The 17,089-nt window shown below is 45.1% G+C and overlaps 1 protein-coding gene across 4 annotated transcripts in view; it reads right to left on the reverse strand.

Moving 5' to 3' along the window:
- The window catches only part of BEND5 (BEN domain containing 5), a 921,457-nt gene that overhangs the window by 8,062 nt on the left and 896,306 nt on the right, over positions 1–17,089 (reverse strand). For all 4 annotated transcript variants that reach the window (XM_035333426.1, XM_035333424.1, XM_035333425.1 and 1 more), the window contains one exon: positions 4,810–4,906. In XM_035333426.1, coding sequence (XP_035189317.1) covers positions 4,810–4,906 — 97 coding nt within the window. The remainder of the gene's footprint in view (positions 1–4,809; positions 4,907–17,089) is intronic.

The following is a 17,089-nucleotide window of genomic DNA, read 5'->3' on the forward strand; positions in this document are numbered from 1 at the left end:
TTTTTTTTTTTTTTTTTTTTTTTTTTTTTTTTTGTTAATATATTTATAAGACGGCTTTCTCACTCAAAATGTTGGGGGAAAAGATGACAAGACAGCAGGGTAAGTTTGGAGGAAGTGAGCTGGGGATGACAGCAAACAGAGTCCCTAGAGAATGACACGAAGCAGCCATCTACATAAAGCAGGCAGGTGGCTTCACTCCCAGCTCTCATCTCAGACATGGCCAGGTCAAAGAAAGCATTGACAGATGCAAGTAAAACCTCAAAAATCCTGAAGGCATATCTTTAAAGCATAGAGAGGATTTTTTATTTTTTATTTTATTTTTTTTTCCTGAAAGACAGCAAGAGGGGGACTGGGAAGAACATCCCAGACCCAGTGGGACAGAAGGACCACCACGCAGCACGTGCCAAAGAGCAGCAGATCCCTGGGATGGCATCAGCCTGAGCCTGCAAGACCACACAACCCCTGGAAACATCTCCTTCAGTCAGATGGGGCTCAAAATGTGAAAGACTGAGTTGTCCCAGCAGAAGCACTCCTTGTCAGACCATGCCTGTCCACAGGAAGACATCCCCCATCTCCACCCGACATGATGCAGATGATGGTTCCCACCACCTCCGAGGAAGACGGGCCAGCCCCGTGGGCCTATCCGTCCAGGTGGGTACGCAGCTGTGAACTCATACATCATCATTAAGGCTGCAAAGTCAAGCAGCAAGAGGAGGAATTGCCAGAATAAAGGCTGTCAGAGCAATTTTAATTCAACCTCCTGGCGGATATGCCTTCTGATGCAGTCTTTAATTACCTCATCACAGCCTACTTTTTCCTCAACAAGACTGCTGTTTCATTCAGGGCACGACAGACAGGCAGCAATTAACGAAGGGCCAGTCAATATTTTGTTCTGTCCTTTTTTTGTTCAGTGTGCTGCCCCAGGCATTATTTGCTGCATGCCATCAAATGCCTGCTCTTAGAATTATTCATCTTCTCCTGGACTTTTCTTACATGTGTATCAGTGTAGGATTCCCAATTTATTTTCCTACACCCCTAAAGGAAAACCCAGCACAGAAATGAGTTGCAGAATATTCCGCTGGCGAGGTGAGGTTTTTTAGGATACTGACATGATGTCTGTTCAAAGCCCAGCTTCCATAACCTCACTCAGAGCTGTAAGCACTTCATGTTTCTATAATTTGGACTCCATTGTGCCCAGAAAACCAGAAACATGGGGCTGGCAGCTTTCAGGGGGAAAAAAAAAAAGTTGAAAGAGTTGGTGGTTAGAAAGGCAAGAGGAACTCTGCTGACGCTGCGCTGGAGCACGGCTCTGCTGCACAGTCAATGAGCCAGGAGTGAAAGAACAGAGCGATGCTGGTGTGGGCAAAGGCTTCAGGCAGTGTACAAGGTGACTTGCATTTGCAATTTTTTGCATTGCAAAATTTCTGTTTTCCTACTTTAGCAGCTGTATTCTGCTTTCTCTTCATCTCATACATTTTTTTTTTTTTTTTGTCTTTTACCAGAATACAGTGGAGGACATTTTTTTTGCTTTCAAGCCAAGCAATGTTAACCTTTACCTTGGCACAAGTAGAGAGTTGTGTGCAGGACGGACTCAGCAAGAGAAAGAGCTGCCCGTGCCACTGATGGCATCAAAGGGAGTCCCAGTCAGATGCTTCCCAGTGAGTGCACAGGGAGCAGAATTTGCTGGCCACTGAGCAGCATAAAAAAGCTCTATAACAAGAGGAGAGGAAGGGCATGGACTTTCATTGCCACCTGACAGCCCCTCTCTGCATTGCGCTCTCCTGCTCTGTGCCCACTTAACCCAACCTTGGGGAGATGTCTTTGTGCGCTGGGTGGACTTTCCTGAACCTCTCTGAAGGCTTATCACTCTAGCAAATGTTCAGCAAGGCTTTTAATTCATTAGCTCACACATGAAAATATTCTAACCTTTCTGCCCTTCCTAGCTGAGTCACCGATGCTTTCCTGTCTTGCAGCAGACACATCACCTTCAGGAAAATAGTGGCTTAGCATGCTGATAACAACGGACCTTATCTTACTCAATTGGGCATTCGTTTAGGATCACAGGGTCTTGCAGGCTGTGGAAAACCCTGTGTGGCCACTAGGATTCTTGGGGAAGCTGAGGGAAGGCTGGAGGAAACTCAGCAAGAAGAGTCCTGGGAGAGACTGGATAGACTGTGGTGGGAGGGAGGTCACACGGCAGGATAGCAGTGGGCAGGGTGGAGGTGGAACAGAAAGAAAAGAATGTCTGAGAAGTAGTTGGTGATAAAATACCCTTTAAGCATTTCATTTTTGTGTTTGGCTCTCTACGGAGTCAGTGTAGAGTCCAGAAGTCTCCTCAGATGTGCTCTGGAAGCATTTCAGGTTGTTGTTATTTCCAGGGCTATCATTATAACACATTTTGGCTGCACTAATTCCCTCAAACAGAAATTGTTCTGCCTGTAGTAGGCTAGGACAAAGCAGCCAATTAGTTGTCCCTTACACGTTTATTAACTCTGCAGCTTTCCTTCAATGAGTATGTGGAATCTGGTAATGTTTTAATATATTTTCATAAACTGTGGGCACAACATGTCCTGTTTCAAGCTAATAACCATACCATATAATTAGTCCTGATTACACAGATATTTAGTATCATTTTCCATATTCCAATCCCTTTCCAGCCACTGCCCAGCCAAGACATATTTAAAGCCACAGTCATCTCCCTCCTCTTCCCCAGCAGTTTGCAAGATTTTCTTTTGGACAGGTTTGCAGTTAACACAATAGCTTCAAAGGAAAATTTCATTTAATTGATGTACATTTTATATATATACAGACTCTGATCAAATGTCAGGTGACAAAACCCAGGATACAAATAGAAGGCATTTGTCTCTTACAGGGAAAAGCTGGTATTTGAAAGTGATGAGGAAATTAATAACATGAATCTTTAAAGATCTATTCCTTAAACATCTGTTGGTTCTGGGCTGAACATTTACTGTATTCAGGATTTTACTGTGAGGTAGCACTCCCCAAACAAAAGATCCCTCACCCCATTAGATTCTGGTGGGGGAAGGAGAGAAATTTGCTCTGTTCAACCCGATTATAGATGTGTATCTTTCCCTGCTGGCGTGGCTGTCTCTATAGAGATGGACATGGATATTTGATGAGATTAAAATGCTTCAGTTACCACTGTCAGTGGTTCTTTAATTTAAAATGAAGAAAGCAAACAAACATTCCTTTTGATGAGGTAACTGAATGATGCTACAGAAAAGCACTTTGCTGTCAGGTGGTAATTGGGTTCAGTAATAGTCATGGGTTTTTAGCCTTGGAGGCTGTGGCCCGTGGGAGTCTGAAAGAAATGATACATTCAATTTCCGGAGGAAAGGAAGATGCTGGATGCTTTTCTCTGCTAACCCTGCAGGTCTCTGCAGATAAGAGCATTCAGAGCTGCAGCGCTGACAATCCTCCTTGAGCCAGCCTAAACTGTTGTGTCAAGATCACGAACAGAGAAAGGGAGATGGACCCAAAGTAGGGCATTTAAACACCTAATGCAGCCAGGCTGGCTCTGACCACATATATAAGGAACTGCCAGAATGGCTGCACCGAAAGGAGTTTAAAAGGCTGCCGAAGGGTTCTCCAGCAACTGCTTTATGGCCTGGGCTGATATTTGTAACATCCATCTTAGGCATCAATGGAAAATCTCCAGTAGGAAAGTATTCCTTTGTAAACAAGCAACTGTTCCCACAGGTGCTTTCTTAAGGGGAAAAAAGAAGGGAAAAGAAGGAAGTGAATTTCAAGACTCATCTGCATTCCTTGGTGGAGAGGAACAATTCCATTTGGAACTGGATTTTCCATTGTAAAGTATAAATTATATCTGGCTATGCTCTTAAGAGCTGAAATCCAAGTGAAACATTCCAATTGATCCAAATGCATTTAGCTGGAAATTTTGATACTGGAGGTGTAACTGCTCTGTTCTCAGAACTGAGACAAGTTCTGAATATCATGTTTCCCATGAAATAGGAACTTTGGTTCTTTGCTCCTCTCCTCATGCTGTTACGAGGCTTTGTCTGTTCAAATAATGGTGGTTCTCAACAACCACTTCAGTAGTATTACCCCTGCTCCTTACACAAGGTAAGATGCTGAAAGGACACCACACTGAGGGCCAGCAGCACTGCAGGGCAGTGCTTGGGCATTTCAAACCCTTTCTTCACTTTTTCACTTTACACCTTTTTGCATTGCTCAGTGGTAGCCTTACTTCACGTCCAAAAAGGACTTGCTTTTGGACAAACAGCCACTAAGCTGTGTGTAAAGCTGGATTAAGGACTAGTAGTGAGGGGGAAACTTGAGGCAAAGGGTTCTGGTCACACCAGCAGAAGGGAACTGCCGTCCAGCTGCCAGCACTGCAGCAGGTCCAAGGCGAGGTGAAGAGTGCTGCCTTCAGTACAGACTTGCCAGTCATTTCCTGAAGCACTGAAAAGTTTTCACTTCCAGAATTAAGACTTTTCAAAATAAAGCAAGTCTGATTCTCCTCTCACTCTTGGGAGATAAATGAAGGGTAAGTCCATTAAAGATACTGGTGTGAGATTGGTGTACAGCAGACAGAATTCAGGAAAGATATTGATATCTCAAAAATCCCCTGAATATTTTTTCAGGCATAAACCAGGTATCTTTCCTGATCATAAATGCTTTATTTCCGAATGGAATTTCAATAAAATAACCACAGTTAGACTGGCACGCTTATTATAAAGCCATAATGCAGCAGCACTGAAGTTTAGTCATGAAAGGTATGAAAAAAAGCAGCCCCACTAAAGCAAGAGAAATTGCTTTTTGACCTACCGAGTTTTAGGAGTAGGTGCTAGCGGTCTTTCCACCAAGGAGTTCAGTCTGTAGTAGTCCAAGAACGTCCTGGCCACATTCCTTCCAAGCTTCATATCTGTAAGTTTTTAATTAAGGAGCATTTCTGGAAATAATTAAAAATAATAATAATAAAAAAGCAGAGTCTAGAGGTAAATTACTGCTATTTGACGCATGAGCAAGTTTTACATTAGCCATCCCACAGTGCTCAGACCTCAGGCAAAATGACTTACATAAGCAGATAAAGTGAGGGTCATCTTGTTTGCTTCTTGTTTTCAGAGGCAGATGCTATATAAAACCACAGACAGGAGGAAGCAATCTCCCTTTCTCCCAGTGCCTGGCTGCAGATCCCTGTGGCATTTGTGAGGTAATAGACAAGACCAAGGAGCGTTCCAATTTCAGTGTTCAGGGAAAATAAATATCTAAAAATGTCTGGATACAGGCAGTATTTCTGTGCTTATATCTAGGAAACAAGGTCAACGATGTCGTGGTATGACCTAGCCATGGACCAGTATAAAATTTTTAACACTGGGATTAAAGCTGTAGTCCTCCCCCTTGAGCACAGACCTCCCACACTTCTAGGAGAATCTGTTCTTCTTTAGTTGTGTTGCATTCAGGACCTAAAATGGTGTTTTAGCACTGAACTGGAAGGATGCCTTGGAGAGCTGTACATTACCTTAAGGAGGTCAGCAGTAACACTGGGAGCTCTTCCCTCCTCACTAGCCACGATTTCAGCTTTGGCTAACCCAAACCCAACATTAAACAGATGCTACCCATAAAAATTGCTACAGAGACCTTTCAGGCACCTGAACCTCCTGAAGACTCACTTGCCTAAAAAGAAGCTCAATAATCCTAATTGAAAACTAATTTGCTAGCCAATTTGTCTATGGGGCGAACCTCCTCTGTGTGTGAAACATCAGTGCTAGACCTGCCTGTTACAGAGTAGCACCTGCTTATCCTCTGCAGGGTGATGAGCCACTGGAAGAAATGCAATTGATGTCATTAACTACAGCTGTATTGTGAGGGCTGAGGACCCCCTTAGTTGCTTATTGATGCCTACATAGACACATATTTTTACCAGGACACTGCCCCAAACAGATATTTCAGGGGTGTTGATGCAGAAGCTGAGGTGGGTACATAACCTGGGGAATCTAAATATGCCTCTGCATCTGACACCCAGCAGCCTAAGGAAATAAACCATTGCTGTTTTTTTTTTGCGTGCATGTATGCATGTTCTGTTTCATCAATAGTTATCTGCTGATGTTTCCATTAGAGGAAAATTCCAGAAGTGCAGCATCCCAGGGGCTTCCAGCAGCGCCAGTGAAGATGCTAGCGTCTAACTGAAGCTTTTATTACCCGCCCACTTACATTAGACACATCAAAACAAGTGAGCATGAGACATCAGGTTCAGGCATCACTGTGAAATCTCTTTATCGTTTATTTATTTATTTGTAGGGGAGGTCGAACTGACATGACTCAGTCTCTAGCTCTAGCTCTGCAACCAAAAACCATTAGCCAGCCACCAGCTCTGCTGGCACTGCGGTCAAGCCCTGATCAAGTGGTTGAGGATGACACCTGACACTGATTTTCACCCCAGTGATCCAGTCCCACTTCTCTAGTTTCCATTGCCATGCCTGGGGGTGGATACACAGATCCATCCCTTCTGTTTCAGGGTCTACTTGGGTACACTAATTGCCATCCTAATACCATGCGTGCTGTGGGCATCTATATTCCTCTGCCCAGTGGTGCGGCACAGCCCAAACAGCTGGTGTTCGTGGCTGTTGTCTGCGGACAGGGACAAGGGGTTGTGTGAAGTGGCACAGCTGCTGCGGCACCCAGAGAGCAGCAGCCTGCCAGCACCAGCAGATGAGGATGACTGTACACGCACGAAAGTTTAGAAAGTTGGAGACAGCTTAAAGTTTATCAGTTCCAGGGAGGGCACTGTCACTTTGAAAGTGTTTTGTGATTGTTACAGGAATTTGGGGATGGCTGGGGGTAGTTTGGTTTCGGCAGCTGTGAGCTCAAAGCAGCAGCAAAGGTTAAGAGTTCAAAATCGTCTGAGAAAGCCAGAAAGAAGGGGAGAGGGCTGTCAAACATTTAAGGGATTGAGAAGACTAACATGGCTTGATCTTGTAGTTTCTTTCATTTACTCGGCACTTTAAAGACACAAAGTAGTAATTGGACTCAGTCAAGTCTCTAGAACATTTTGTCGGTGCCACTCTCAGAAGGCTCATCTGCCAGAACTGGCCCTGCTGCCCTTTTCTTTGTCTCTCTACATCACGTGTGTTCACATGGTGGGAAACACCTGACCTGCTGTCCTGGGGGACGAAGCCCTGAGATGAGAGTGGGTGCAGCTCAGGAAGTGGCTACGTGAGCTCCTTCATGGTGCCTTACCACTCTGCTTCAGCCCTGACCTGGAACCCAGTTCTACGCCTCAACTTAGGTCTTGGGGAAAGCTTTTTAATGACAAGGACAGTTAACTACCGGAACAACCTGCCCAAGCACATCTTGAAATCTCCAGAGTAAAGGTCTTCAAGAACAGGTTAAACCCATGGCAGACAAGAAGGACTTAGGTCTAACTGGCTTTGCATGAAGTTAGGGAAAGGAAATACAGAAGGGCCCCTAATGCCCCTCCAGCCCCATTTTCTCCAGTTCTCACCGTGTCCTGCATCCCACACAGACCTCCTCTTTGCTAGGTTTACAAGGAAAGGCAAAGGCATTTTGCAGAGCGTGGACACACTGGTAGATGGACACTAGAGTGAAACTGGACATGCAAACCTGTGCCACCACATGCGGCTACTGCAAAGCCACAACACGGGAACAACTCGCAGTCAGTGCTGCCGGAGAGAGATTCAAAGCAGCATGGGATAAAAAATGTGCATGTTCTATTACTAGCCTCTGTAGCCATCCTACCCCCACTGCTCTGCCAGCCGCCTCCGCAAAGGATGAGCGGTTTCTGTCATAGAAATCAGGCACCTGATACATAAAAACAGAAACAGCAATAACAGCCTCTCCCTGTGACTGCCTAGCCTGGGCGAGAAATGGCCTGACTCACTCAGACAGTGCGGGCAGCATGCGCCTGCACAACTGACAGAGAAAAACAAATCAAAGCAATGACATTTGCATTTATTTCACATGCACAGAAGACCCAGACTCCATTTTCCTTTACTAAGTATCACAAGCACATAAATAACTGCAGCTACAGCCAGAACCCATCTTTTCTGGGTAGTTGGTTTGGTTTGCTTTTTAATCATCTTTCCTTCTGTAGTCACTCATGCTGTGCTTTTGCTCACAGAAATGCCCTACATAACTTCAACGACATTTGACAGAAGACCATTGCCCAGCTATTCCCATCACAGGAGATCCCATGAGACAGTAGAAATCCACCTGGGAGAGCCACAGTGGAAACAGCTGGGTGAATCTCCACCTCCACAGGCTGCCATGACTTCCTCCTCCATCTATTTGTTTTCTCACCATGCTCTGTATTTCTACCTGGAAGTGGAAACTGGCATCCCCACGTCTGGTTTCCCTCCTGGAAATGCTGTGAGCACAGCATTCCCTCTTTGAATGGCATCAGCACTTTTGGGGAGATTTCGGAACAGTCTGCTCATGCACAACGCTGCCAAATTTTGCAGATGCTAGGAAGTTCAGATAAGACAGGAATCATGTGGGGCTCTCTGCTAAATCCCCCACACTTATGATCCTCACCACGTCTCACACCCTGAAGCTGCTGGCCCTGGCATGAAAACAGGACAGAGGAGGAGTGGGGATCTCGCAAGCCATTACTAGTTTTTGAGTGAGAAGATTCACTGATCCTGTTGTGAACAGTCTGCTTCAGCTGGAGGCTCCAGAAGAGCACACAGCCTTGTTCTGTTCGTGTGTGGAGGCAATAAAAATCTCAATTTGGAAACCAGTTAGCGGTACAAGTCATTAGGGGAGGTACTAAATGTTGCTGCTTTAATAGCTCACTGATCATTTAATAATGTCACTGCTGCAGAGCATGGTGGCACCATTCGCTCGCTTTTGTTTTGCTTTTTGAAATTCACGGTCATTCCACTTTCAAGTGAGTGGATTATCTCTCTTTCCCCCTCTTGCCAGACACTGCAAACTGCTTTAAATAATTAGAAAAAGGATAGCTGCTTCAAGTTCGCCATCTCATTTTCATAAGGTCCAGTGTCATTGCTTTGGAACAGGAAGAGAAGCTGTGGTGGTAGCGAGGATTTGACAAGGGCAAAACAGTTAGCAGCCCCCACTCATCTTTGATAAGTCCTGTGGGGTCCCTGCCAAGCAGATTGGATCTCTATTTTTATGTCTCATCTAGAGGACAGCACCTCCATCAATTTGAAACACTGCACTGGGTTATTAGTTTATGGAATTTGTCCAAGTTTACTCCTAAGCAGGATTTAAAATCGTGACCTTCCAATTCAGAGGCACCACTTACCAGACCCACACAACTCTTTTGTTTCAAACAAATAGCTTTAAGTTCTATAGATAGACAGGAGGGAAGAAGAAAAAAACAGGGAAGGAAGAAAGAGGAAAGGAAAATGAGATGCAAAGAGAAAGAAAGATGAATCTTTTTAACAGCGCAAATTAAAAACCAGAAGAAGCTCTTTGTCTGACAAAACTGAATTCTACAGCAAATCTCAGTCCACCACCACAACAATCCTGTTATTTATGAAAAGAGGGTTATTTTGTGTGGGAGAGTCCCAGATGACTGTGGTCAGTGAGCACACTGTCAGCTTCATACAATCTCAAGAGAAATATGGATGAGGTTTTCTCGTCTGTTTATAACAGCTTCCATCAATGGATCAAACCCCTTCCTGACATGAACAAGAGCTCTAATGGAAAATGGCATTACATGGCTTTAAACCGCAGTGCTATATTACTGTGCTATATTACACCCAGAACCAGTCCTCTGTTTTAGCAGAGCTGTTCTCGCCAGTCACTTGTTTTGTTTCACAGGACCGCCACTGTCCTTTGACAAGTAAGAGATGCTGCCTATGTCACGTCTACTTGTGGGGGGACACTTGAGATGAAGTGTGACTGCGACAATGCAGAGGCTTTAGTGGGGGGCTATCCTCTGGCTTTTCCTGATCACTTACCACAGTGCAGATCTGGGTGCTGACCGTACATCCTTCCCCAAGACCATCACTGCAGGAAACAAGGTTCACATTCTCCAGTGTGTCTGGTTATGTATTTCAAAATCATTAGCAAAGGAGGGACCTTCTAAAAGGGCATGTGGGAGCAGACAGGACTGTCCCAGTCCTTCCAACTTTTGCAGGAGCAGGTCCTGGGCAGGCAAGTGCTGAAAACGCCAGGCTGTCAGCTTGCAGGGCTGCAAGGTGTCCGTGGGCATGCTTCCTGGGAGGGCCTGCCATGGTCAGTGAGGATGGGGCTCCTCGTAGCTCCAGCGTGAGGCCCCGGCTGGATGTGGGAATTGCTGGTCACAATCTCTCGTGGTACCCAGCAGGAGGTCAGGAGACAGAATTGCAGCTCTCCCCTCTGGCCTTAAAATCTATCAATGTCCTGAACGCAGCCAGCCTGGAAATGGCACAGGGACTTTCCCCGAGTCCTCTTGCACATTAGGAGAGTATTTCCATTCCCAACAGCCTCTGTTCCCGATCCAAGGCATGACCGGGCAGCACAGCTGCTTTTGGAAATGAAACATAATGGCAAAGACAAGTCTTCATTTTTATTCCTCTTGTGTGTTATCAAGGAAGGAGCCAGGTGGAAAGCCCCCTGGCTGACTATTTCAGGCTTTCAGGCCCTTTTCCTGAAATGCTTGATTGTGGTGGAAGAAATTACGAAGATGGAAGTTGTGCGCTCTTCTCCCTGAGTAATCAGAGGCCTGTAATTTTCCCTCCTCCTCTGAAAGGGGAGGACAAAGAACAGGTATCTTGGAGAGTGGGGTTTTATCTCTGCTGGAGGGAGTGTGCCACAAGGACCGCACCGTATTTCCCATGAACTCATTTCAATATCAGCTGTCGCATCTGCCCTTCTCGTGAACTCAACAGAAACAGGCAGATCCTGGTTAATGCCTGGGGTGCAGAGCAAGGGGTCTCGTGGTAGAGAAAGAAGTAGGTAGAAGGTGGAGTTGCTGGATGGGAGACACTGTCAGGAGAGAGTCGAGAGCCCCTGACCCCATGATGGGGAGCAGAGGGAAACATGGTTGAATGCCTGGAGCCCCAATTCTCCCTCTGCCACACAACAGCACCAGCGAAGAAGCCACCTAACTGAACACATTTGGCTGCTGATGAAAACCTCTGCACAAAACCGACCGGCAGAGCTGCCACCACACACGGCCAGGAAAGGGGAGCACTTAATTCACCATGGGATTTAAGATATGCAGACAGGGAAGGAAAATCAGGCCACCCAGAGCCAGCACAGAAATAGAGGTGTGAGATGTCTCAGACACTACCAAAGTAGCACTGGAAATGCAACACTGCCCATTTTTACCTCTGAATCCACATGCCATTTACCCTGCACTACGAGCATCATTTTGCAGGGACATCTCTGACTGCTGTTCCATTATCCTAATGCCATCTTCACATTGCTCTGTGCAAGTTACATTTTATCCATCTTACAGTCCCTCTACGCCACTGGGAGATGGAAATGGGCCCTCCTGTAAATGGTAATCTGGCCTAAGCTGTAAAATGAAAAAAGAAAATGGTTTATTTAATATCTTGGCAGCACTGACTCCTGATGAGATTATCTAAAGGGCAGAGGTCACAGCTCACAGCTGAAAAGGAAAGTCTCAGAAAGGGTGAATTTCAGCACTGGTATATTTTAATTCATGAAAATACCGCATCAGCATCACTCTATATATTGATATACTTTTAAAATGATTTACTTTTTAAAAAAATGTTATAATAGCTCCTGCTAAATTGTCCCAGAATGAATTTGGGCCATTATTTACTGGTCTCACATTACTATCTGAGGAATCTTCAGTCAGAGTATCAAGAAAACATGAGGCTATGTCTCTTCTTGTGATGTTAACGTTTCTGATATTTTGTATTGTTTAATTCTGGTCACTTGCCAAATCTGGGAAGGAGCCCTTGTGGATTAGCTGACCTCAGCTCTTTACACAGTCAATGAAAATTACAGAGCTGATTCTCTCAGATACACTGAAAAGGGATGAGGGGAAAGGAAGCAATTTCCAAGTGAAAATACAGCATTCACAATCTTCTCCAATCACTGATGTTCTCAAATGCACAAGGGAAAAGCAGCAAGTAAACTTAAGTGTTAACAGCTTTTGTTTTCAGTTTGGCTAGAAATGCAAGAACAGTACGAGCATTTCCAATTCCAATTAAAACTCCCAAAATACACTGGAAAATCGTGAGCAGAACTTTTTTGGGTTGCTCTTGGTCCATCACAGCTCAGCCCTGAAGCATGATGACACCCATTGCTTCACGTCTAACAGTTCGCATTAGAGATTCCACTCACAGCTTTGTGCATAACATTCACCACTACCCAAACAAAATCAGTTTCAAGATAAATGGTAAAAAGAATGTTTCAACACACCAAAGTGTGGATAAACCATTTTTCATCTCTAAATTGTTGGAAGCTCATGAATTGTATAACTCATAACTAGGCATCAGTAGTCAGTTGCATGCTGCATTTTCCCTCTTCAGCTGCAGCTGGCATTTTGAGACAGTCAGGAGCTTTGAGGAGAGAAATCCTAAAAAAGAAGAAATTATGAAATACGAGGAGTTAAGAAATATGAGAAATTAAGAAATTATGAAATGTGAGAATTGAGTCCCGTTGTGATACAAACCTGCCTATAACTGACTTCAAAGCTTTTGGCTAGAGGAAAGATAAAGAGTTAAAATGCCTCTCCTTAAGGACTTGCTCAGAGACCCACTGGATTCTTCCTGCCTTCAGTCAGTCTTTGGTAAGTCCATTCAGGGCAAGGCATCGTCTGCATTTGTAGTGGGCAAAATGCAAGGAAGAGACAATTTATATTCAGAAACTGGCTCACCTCCTCTCTCAGACTGTCCTGGGAGGAAAAAGGACCACGGCCTCAGAGACTTTTTCTTTAAAAACACTTGCAGGCTGCAAGTAATAGTCATGCTTCAGTGTGTTCAACATTTTGGCTGAGCTCAGTACAATGTGCAGTGATTTAAGGCTGGGAGATCAGGCGGGATTCAGCAAATTCAGAATTATTTATTTCTTTAGAGCAGAAAGTCTGGCTACAGATTATTTACTGCAAATGGGTCTGTTTGGGGGGGGGGGGGGGGGGGAAGGAGAGAGGGTAGAGAAGGGGCAAATTGATTGATTGATTTTTTTCAATTAAAGTAAGCTGTTTTTAAAAAAGATTTAAGGTTTTATTGGAAAGTGTGAAATAATTCGAGAGTGTGGAGCCTTGCTAAGTGCAAGATCATGGAGATCTGGGGAGGGAAGAAAATAAAATTTTATTCTGTGGAAGAAGGGAAGGAAGGAAAAAAATGGAAGAAAAACATCATTATCTTTGTTTCTTCTGCTACGTTAATGTATTTCTCTCCCCGTGTTATCTCCAGTATCTGCAAGTATTGATTCAGAATAAGGCACTGTGGTGTAGGCTGCAGGCAGCAGAAAGCTCTGCTGGGAGTGGCACGTTTCCAGGGCTGTCAGAGCATGAAAAAAGACCCGGGGATTGGTTTTACAATGGGATCTGTGCCTGGCCAAACTGGAGACAGGGACATTACCCTCTCTACAAGGACCAGGCTGAGCTGGAGTAGCAGAGAGGGTCCAGATCAAGGGGTGGATCAATGAGGGAGGCATCTTTGGGTGTTTTGCCTGGGCTTGAGTAGCATTAAAGGATGGGAGGACAATGAAAGTTAAGTGAAGTAAAATTCTTCTGGATGGGGAACCTGAGGCATGCATGCCAAGACCTTATTTTCGTTTGTTTTTCTGTCTTGAACTCAAAAGTCCACACCAGCTCTTGAGCTCAGGCTGTAGGGGACAAACATGAGCTGGGCCAAAGCTCTCTTCACATCAGCCAGACACACCTCATTTGTAGCTGGTTACTCCAAAGTGATGCTGGCAAAGGACAGGAAAGAATTAAGGCTGTTACTAGTAGGTAGAGAAAACGAATGCTATTTTTGCCTCTGTAAGGCAGGAGTAAAATATTATTGTAATCTCCGTCCCCCCAATTAATTTCCTCTTTTGCTATTATAATTCCCATTCCCAGATAAATTTAGCTTTTTCTAAAACCTTTGATTTTTCCTTTGTGTTTTACACTCAAGCTGGAATGCAGCGATAAGGGACTACACACACATATATATTTAATCTACACACGCACACATATAGCTATATATAGTCCGTGCCACAAATAACACTCCTCTGACTGCTGTCACAAAGCCCTTGCTAGAAAAGCTACTCACCCAAGCTGGCTTGCTTTCCTACATCATGTCCCTCAGGGAAGGACTGTTGGCAGCAGCGTGTCTGTGTCCAAATAAAGATGCTGGAAAGGTCTGCAGCTCTCCCCTGCTCCACTGCCTGTCTCTTCCGCTTACTTCTCCTATGGGGTGGGAATAAACCCCTGCCAAACTTCAGCCCCACCGTCTCCTCTCATAGAAACAACAGCTGACTTTGCTCAAGCGGCTGGAATTACACCGCTAGGCAGTCAGTGTGGGAGAGGCTCTTGATTTATAAAAGGGGGCATCTCAAATTGGGAGGGGATTCAGCATTACCTGGTGGGGCAGCTTTAGAGTCACTGCTTTCTCTGGTGAAAAGGGCTTTCCTAACAAGATGCTTGTGACCATAATATAACCACAAACCTCTGTAGTTTATGAGAGACCTGAGCAGCAGCTTCACATCTCTCCATTTTCCAGAGTGTCACTTACGGTTATAAAAATCACTTCCCCTTCACATTCTCCTCTGGAGGTGAGGCCTGTCTGCTGCACTGGCAGAGTTCCTGTGCAATAAAATGAGAGGCTGGACTGAGTGACAGTCCCAGTGGATAAAGATAACAGGAACAGGAGGCTGTTTGCCTCCTACATTGTTTTTTTATTTTGGTAAAACAAATCCCCAGTAATATTATATTACTTTTTTTCCTATGAACGCCTTGTATTTTGAGGCCACATCCTGTTTTGCTATTGCCACAGTCTCACTGTCTGCTTGCATTCCCCATCTCTATCCCCATATTGCTATTAATAACTGGTATTAATTCCAGATCTTGCCTCCATTCACAGGTTCCTATATCATGTGGAGGACTCACACTGACCCAGAGCTCCCTGATGCAGCAGCACCAACCTCTGCACCACCAGCACCCCCTTCCCAGAGCTGCCTCCTACGCTGGTGTTCACATCACATCACCAGGGAATATTCACCTGTGGGTGCCAAAGGACTTGGCTGCGGCCGCACACCCTGACACACAGGGATGAGACTGAATGCCTCCCTTCAGTGAGCAGCCCTGCTAGGCTGGATGGCCGAGCTTCCAGCTGCATCCCATGCTCTCGTGAGATGCAACATTTGGCTGTGGAGTCACCAAGCAGAGTCAGCCTCTGCCGCTCCTGAAGTTGGTTTAATTTCAGCTTAATTGTCTGGGGACTTAAAAGACTTTTAAAAGGATGATCAGAAGTCCAGAAAGCCTGAGGAAGAAAATCTGGTAGAATCTGTGGCCTTTGGACCACAAAACGGTGAAGAGAGAGGATGGTGTAAATAGGTAAAGGCTGCTGTCGAACAGGATAAACTTCTCTGCATCTGCTGGTGATGGGATAAGAAAAAATAGTCTTATTTCACAAGAAAACAAATTGTCATTATGTTTTAGGGGAAGCTTTCCAGTGATAAGACTAATGAAACACTGGAAAAATATATCCTGGGGAGGCCAAGGCAAAATTAGGAAAACAGGTATGAGGAGAGGGACAAGTAGAGTTGATCTTGCCTGAAGACTGAGGGGTGGGCAGAGGGGTGCCTATCTAACTCAGTTCTCTAGGTTCAGGTCTTCAGGTCATATAGGAACCCTCTCCATGGGGATATTTCTCAGTCTTTAGCAGGGCAGATATGACCAGTCTCTACTTCTATTGTCAGGAAGAGTAAGAAGCATGAAGAGGCAGATACTGGTCTAGTGCATGGTGTCTCTGCCATGGCAGAGGGGTTAGAATCAGACACCTTTAAGGCCCTTTGCAGTCCACAACCCCCAGAAGGCCACCACAACCATCTCCCCACCCACCACTACAGCCTGCGATTGAAAATTCAACCCCCCCAATGCCACTACATGCTGCCATCTTCAGCGGGACTGAATCCTGAATCCCCTGCCCCGCATTCATTTGCTCAGTATTTCTGAATTCAAACGCTGTTCTTTAAAAGCCTCTCTGCCTTTTGCTGCTAATTAAAATATTGGTTGCACTCTGGCTTGCTTTTCCAAGAGGTCTGGACAGCATCGCAGGCAGCTCAGACAAACAAACAACCAAACAAACAGGATCCATTAGGAACTGCCACTCCTGACTGTCGCCCTTTCGCATACATCACGTTGAAAAGGTTAATGCTTCCCCAAAGGTGTGAAGGAGACGGGTGGAGGGAAGGGCAGGAGGGATCCAATCCTGTGAGGACCAGATGTCAATGAGACTCAATACAGCACAGAACGGGCACCCCGCCCCCCCCTCCCCCAGTAAGACAATTGCCCATCCCTTGGCAAAGCTTCCTTTTGAGGGATCTATAATTTATTAGGGAAGGTGGAGTTCTGAATAAATTGCGCATAGAGATGAAGCGGTGATGATCGCTAACTCAAATCCCTGGGAGCTTGGCATTTTCAGTCTTTAGCTCCCATTTGTGTCCCCCCCCGGTCCCTACTAAGTGAGCAAGCCAAAGAGCTGAATATCGACAAAACATAATGAGCTCATTGAGATCTAAGCATTGCAATTAGCAGGGTGGAATGGAGCAGAGGGGCTGGGAGGCAGACTGTAATTATTTATAATGTTGATAATCACTTACATGTAGTTAAAAATATAAATACATCCCAAAGCTTGATGGCATTAACTACCCTTCAATTAGCTCCGTGCCCAATAAGTAAGCGATACTCAAGCACTTAGAGGAGAAAGGCTCCAGGCCTCTGTCTCAGGGCTGTGCTCACCGGGAGCCTACAAACTATTGGCACGGGTGGGTGGAAATAGAGTTTTTAAAGGAGATATCATCAAGACAGCTCCCATCACCAGCTTATTGCTAATGCAGTTGTGGAGGAAGACAGCTCAGATACATGGCTCATGCTCCTGGTGGTAATTTCCCCCCTGCCATTTTCCCTCATAAATTCCATGCATCCAGTCCTTTAGATAGCTCTATGGGT

This window comes from Oxyura jamaicensis, chromosome 8, assembly GCF_011077185.1.
Source record: "Oxyura jamaicensis isolate SHBP4307 breed ruddy duck chromosome 8, BPBGC_Ojam_1.0, whole genome shotgun sequence".
Taxonomy (NCBI): Eukaryota; Metazoa; Chordata; class Aves; order Anseriformes; family Anatidae; genus Oxyura; species Oxyura jamaicensis.